This window comes from Ochotona curzoniae, unplaced genomic scaffold (assembly GCF_017591425.1).
Source record: "Ochotona curzoniae isolate NIBS_2020 unplaced genomic scaffold, NIBS_Ocur_1.0 contig_883, whole genome shotgun sequence".
Lineage (NCBI taxonomy): Eukaryota > Metazoa > Chordata > Mammalia > Lagomorpha > Ochotonidae > Ochotona > Ochotona curzoniae.
This window is the reverse complement of record NW_024466599.1, coordinates 6329244-6335243: the sequence shown is the minus strand read 5'-3', so window position 1 is coordinate 6335243 and position 6000 is coordinate 6329244. Positions and strand designations below refer to the sequence as shown.

Sequence of the window (6000 nt, the reverse complement as noted above, 5' to 3'; positions counted from 1 at the left end):
GGACCGTTTCCTTAGAAAGGCACTTCCTTAAATGGGTTTCCCGGGTCAGAGGGGCGCTCCGCACGGCTTCGGAGCTTCTGGCACAGACTTTTCCGCTGGCTCCCGGGCGGATGTGACCCCTGGCTGGCTTGGAGAGGGCAGAGCGCGGCGCGGCGACCGCGAGCCCCCTGCTCACCGAGGCCGAGGCGTCGCCCCCACCCCGCCACCGCCCTCCCGGTCCCTCCACGCGGACAGTGCTCCGGGCCAGCCGGGGAGGCCGCGCGGGCTCGTGGCTCCGGTCCTCGCCTGCGGGGCGGAAGCGTCAGCCTCAGGCCCCGCGGCCCCTGCGCCTCTCCCGCCACCGCGGTCGCTAGGATCCGAGCGCGGGTGATGCAAGGGCCCGCATAGCTGCGCGCTGAGTCAGCGGGGGCCGCGGGGTCGGCGGCCGCGCCGAGGGTCAGCCGGGGCGGGGAGCCGAGCGCCGCCCTTCCCCCGCGGGCGCGCCCCCGCGGCCCCCTCAGGACGTCCCGGCCAGGGAGGAGGGCGCGCTGAGGGAGCCGCCGCCGCCGCCGCCGCCGCCGCGGGGAGGCCGAGAGCAGAGACGGAGAGCGAGCGAGAGGAAAAGGAGCGGAGGAAGGCGGCGCGCGGAGGCCGGCGGGCGGGGCGGGGCGCGCGGGCGCGGCGGAGGGGCTTGTGGGTAGCGGCGGCGCGCGCCGGGCTGAGGGGCAGCGCAGCGGGCGTGTGGGAGCGAGCGGCGGCCGCGGCCACGATGGGAGCGGGCGGCCGGAGGACGTAGTGGCCCGCTCCTGGGCTCCAGCGTCCCGGGACGCCGAGGGCGGGCCGGCCCCTGTGGCGGTGGCGGCGGCGGCACTTCCTTGCGGGAGCTCGCCGCGCACCGGCGGACCGGGCGGCGCGAAGCCGCCTGAGGGGCGGGGACGCCGGCCGCTCCCGGCCGGGCCCCTCGGAGCCGCGTCGGGGCCCCCAGCGCGTCGCGGAGCTCGGGAGACAGAGCCGGAGGCGGCCGGAGCCCCCCTGCTCGGAGGGAGCCGGGGCTTCGGGGGTCGGCACTAGGCCCCGCGGCGCGAGGAGGAGCCGGAGTGCGGGCCCGGCGCTGGCGGCGGCATGAGCCGGCCCCCGGCGACGGGGAAAATGCCCGGCGCCCCCGAGGCCGGGCCAGGGGACGCGGCCGGCGCGGGCCGCCAGAGGAAGCTGGAGGCGCTCATCCGAGACCCTCGCTCCCCCATCAACGTGGAGAGCTTGCTGGTAGGTGGCCGGGGCCTGCGAGTCCCTCGGGCCCGGCCGGCCGTGGGGAGGGGGCGGGTGCGCCCCACCCGCCTGGCTTCCGGCGGCGGGGGCCGGACGGGCGGGACGCCCACCTTGGAGTCCTCCCGGGGACCTCCCTCCGGCCCGGGCCGCTGCGCCCCGGGAGGAAACGGCCCTCCCTCCTTCCCTTCCTCCCCTCGGGGTTTGGGGAGTCGGGCGCAGTTGGGCCCCGCCTGGTGCGCCCGTGGAGAGCGTGTCACGCCGTGTGGGGACGTGGGTGCCAGTTAGGGAAGCAGGAAACCCGACGCTGCCCGTGTTTTGGTGACAAAGAGCTGCCCTCCCTCGGTCCCTGTTGTCTGATGAGCTCAAGCTGTGCGTTTGCGGCTGTCTTTGACCAGCGCGTGTTTGGAATTTCGTTTGTGTGTATTTAATTTCTCGAGGTCATCGCGCTGGAGCGCTCCCCACCTTCCCACCCTCTCCCCCCAGTCCGGTCAGAACCGTCCAGTGTAATCAATCTCTTCCTCCATTCCACCCCTTTCCTAAGAGAGACTTTGAAATCCAAAGGCTTGCTGATTGAGGCTCGAGTAAGAAAGGGGCGCACTCTGTCCCTGGGGTTGCTCCCCCCCCTCCTTTATCGGAGTGAACGCGTCTATTTCGCAGACAGTGCTGGGGGGGGGGGCGGTGACGACTGTTACCCTGGGAAGTAGACAGTGGAAAAAGATACTCTGGATATTAAGTTAACTCCGGAGGGCTGGAGTTGGGTTGGGTGATCCCTGGCGCCTTCATGGCCATGCCAACGTGCAGTAGCCGCCTCCCACCAGGGGAGAAGCCTAGTGACCACGGGATGAGAAAAAACTGCCCTGCATTGACTGGCGGCTCTTCCGAGGCCCCTGGTTATCCTCTGAGGTTTCTGGAATCATTCGCAGAGTGACTCAGTCCTGTTTGGCCAAAATGCAGGAGCTGACTGGAGGGTGTGTGTCCTGCACAGTGCAGAGAGGGGTGCCATGTGCGGCTGTGCGGCAGCCGGGGTGGGGGCCTTCCTCTGCCGTCCCTCTGGCTCCTGTGCTGTGTCCTCCCGCGACAAGGGCCACCTGAACCATCCCTGAAGGCTCTGCTCCGCTGGCAGGCTGGGGTGCCTGGGGGCCATAGCTTTTCTGAGCCTTCCCTCCCAGGATATGCACTCTGGTATTTTGCTAACAGAACTTGGATCCAAGGCCAGAAAGTTCGGTTAAAAATAGTGGCTGTAAATCTCCAGTATTCATCAGATTCAGACTCAATTCTAGGGAGAAATGTTTTTACACTCCACTTTTATTTTTTTGGATTATCAGTGATGTGATCATGATTGTTAAGGGTTATTCTGAGCTTAATGAAGTGCCAGGCACCTCATTAAAGACATTTCTAAGTTATTGAGAGGAGGATCTTAAAAAAATGAGAGATTTGACTTATTTGGCCGGCAGCTGTAGCCCCTCGTTTATTGAGGGCTTCATTCAGCAGGACACTTCTGTCAAGGTGCAGTGACACTGCTGGGTGACAGCTGACCTCCCGTGCTGATTTAATGGCCGTGATTGCCAACAGTAGTTGGTGTTGCCTTCGGTAGAAATATCCAGAAGTGCATTGGATCTTGGCAGGTCAGAAACTGTCCTTGACTTCTTTGGGACAAGGTTCCTGTGCTTGTGTTGTAAATTGACGTAGTGAGGGGAAAACAAGTGGTGTTAAAGCTATATAATTTCTTCACATGACAAAGAATACATTTTTGTTTAGTTGTGGTAAAATACATAACAAAGTTTACCGTTTGGAGGTGTTTTTTTTTTTTTAGTGCTCTATTTGAGAGAAAGAGAGAAAGAGCCTTGCTTTGCTGGTTGATTTCACAGATGCGGGCAGTGGCTGGGGCTGGGCCAACGTGGAAGCCAGGAGCTAAGGAGGCAGCCCGGATCTCCCACAGATGGCAAGGAGGCAGGGGGCTGATCGAGTCATCACTGCGGCCTCACAGGGTCGGTAGGGGCAGGAGGCTGCAGGCGACCCTGGGTGCCTTGCCCTGGACTATGTGTGGTTGCCAGGCTGGATGGCTGCTGCCTACTAGGCCCATTTTTAAACGAAAGGTGCAGTGGCATGAAGGCGTGCATACCTTTGTGCAACCAGCACTGTTCTCCATCCCCAGAACCTGTCCATTGAACTTTACAAAAGAGTGTTCTAATAATTTACCTGGTATCACTTTAGTTATTTGAAATCTGGCCAGTTAGACTGATTCTCACATTTGGTCATGATTATTCTGCATGTGTCATTTCTTTTGGTTTTGCCACAAAAAGCATTTTTTTTTTTTTGAGAAAATTTATGGAATGTAGTTTAATGTGGCCGTGAATCTTAGCTCAGGAGCACACACAGTAGCACTGCAAGCTGTGAACTGCTGCAGACAGGGAGATGGAGCGGAGTTACTGTGTCCTACTCAGCAGGCACGACCTGGAGAAGCTACACGAGAGAGTATGCAGGGTGCTTGGCTCAGTGCTTCAAGGTGCTTGGCTCAGTGCTCGGCACAGAGTTGGTGCTCGGTCAGGTTATTGCTGCTATTGTGTGTATTGAGTATGTTGCATTCGCTTTAAATTAAATTTCCTTCGGGCCCGGCGCGGTGGAGCATTGGTTAAGGTCCTCGCCTTGCACGCCCAGGATCCCATATTGGCGCCGGTTCTAATCCCCGCAGCCCGGCTTCCCATCCAGCTCCCTGCCTGTGGCCCGGGAGAGCAGTGGAGGACGGCCCAAAGCTTTGGGACCCTGCACCCGCGTGGGAGACCCGGAAGAGGCTTCTGGCTTTGGATCGGCATAGCATTGGCCGTTGTGCTCACTTGGGGAGTGAAACATCGGACGGAAGATCTTCCTCTCTGTCTCTCCTCTGTATATCCGCCTTTCCAATAAAATAAATCTTTAAAAACAAAACAAAACAAAAATTTCCTTTGAAAAGGAAAATGGCTATATTTGTAACTTCCTTGTTGCATAATTTTAAGTAGAGTCATCATTTGAATTTACCATCTGAAAAATGTTCTCAATTTTCAAGATTAGAGCTGGAATCCAAGACTGACTTGGTGGAGGGACTTGGTGATTTTGTTTCACTGTGAAGGCTGGTTGCTTTATGTAGGTTGTAAATTAATCTGAGGATAAAGTGTTTCTTTTGAAGTTGGATTGTGAGCTGGTTGCAAATTTGGGGAGGTTTGCATCTGTAATATTTTGGGGGCATCTTTCTCTGCTTTGGTAGTGTTGCAGCATCTGGGTAAATACCTGAGTTTGTTGTTAGAACCCGGTCTCCTATTCAGTGTTAGTTTGGAAAGTTGTCTTTCTGAAGGCTTGTTTTCAGTATTTGATTTATTTTATTCTTTCAGAGTAAGCAGTCGTCATCTGTTAGACTCGGGTTGGGTAAGTTGTCACTAGATGTGTGGATGGGCAAAGGTGATTGAAACTTTACAGTTTTTCTGTGGCTTAATTTGATTGGTTTTGTTATGCCAGTGAACTATATGAAACTATGTGAAAAATTTCTCACAGAGTTTAGACTTTTGCAGTTTGCTGTTTGTCATTTGCCCAATTAAAATCAAGTAGATGTTAAATCAAATAGGAAATGTGTATTTCCTCCACTATGTGATGAATGAGATTATGGAGACATAAATGAAATACAATAAATCTGAGAAAAATTGTTCCTACACATGTTTTCCTGTTGTGAAGTAAGTATTGGAGACGTGTAGCATATGGGATTAGTTTGTGTTAAAATTTGTATTTTGTTAGGAAATCTTGGAAGAAACTGAGTTAGCCAAACTGTGTGGAGCTTGCTGTCCGGGTAACGTTAGCCTTTTTTTGAAGTTTAGATCCTCCACAGTGGTGATCCATGAGGAGTATCTGAATTGATCTGTTGTTGCAGTGTTGTGGTTTATTCCTCCTTCTAGTAGAAGTGATAGTGGCTTTCCCTAGGGAAAGAGGAATGGGTTTGATTTGGTGTCTCAGATTCCCAAGAGGGCTTTAGGGGAAACATACTATTTTTGAAAATCTAATAAATTCTGAATTTGGAAACATTTTAGCCCCAGCTGAAGCCATTGTTGACTAAGTTAGGAAATGAACATTTAGATTACCTGAGTAGTTGTAAAGAAATACTAGATAATTATCTTAAACTCTAAGGTTTTGCTTGTTTGTTTTGGTTGTTGTTCTTTTGTCTGTCCTTAGGATCTTGATTATAAAGTCCTCTTTTGGCATTTGGAATTCTGAAATATTTTAAACATTAAAAGAATTTGCATCTGAATGTAGGTTTTGAATCGAGAGCAGCATTCCTGAAATGACTGTACAGGTGAATAAGTGAGACCCCAGCCCCCCGAGCTGCTGTGGTGGGCTGCTGTGATCCTGTCTGCCACCTTGGCAGTTGTGATGTGCCTGACTGTATCCTTAGGCCATCACAGGTCACAGTAGAGTTGATGTTTGTTTTTCTCTTCTTTCCTTTCTGTTTTTCTATGATGGCAGGTGTTGCTGGGAGCATTCCTGAGGCTCCTGTGAAGTTTCTACAGATGAGGCTAACTATATATTTGAGAATGGAATTGCTGGATTTTAAGATATGTTTGACTTAGTATAACAGAGTTTAGATCTTTCCCTAACAGTGTATTTTGAACAATTTTGAAGTCTAGTAAGGGTGACAGAATTGACAATGAACTGTTGTGTACTCACCACTTAGTATTTTTTTTTATCACATCTGTATGCCCATTGCAATCTAGTGGTGAAATTTATTTTTTATTT

The 6000-nt window shown here is 53.8% G+C and overlaps 1 protein-coding gene across 1 annotated transcript in view; it reads left to right on the top strand.

Moving 5' to 3' along the window:
- Nucleotides 1-1098: 1098 nt before the first annotated feature.
- Nucleotides 1099-6000, top strand: part of ROCK2 (Rho associated coiled-coil containing protein kinase 2) — a 146624-nt gene continuing 141722 nt past the window's right edge. The window contains exon 1 of the mRNA XM_040992831.1: nucleotides 1099-1242. Within this exon, the coding sequence (XP_040848765.1) occupies nucleotides 1102-1242 (141 nt within the window). The 5' untranslated portion in view covers nucleotides 1099-1101. The remainder of the gene's footprint in view (nucleotides 1243-6000) is intronic.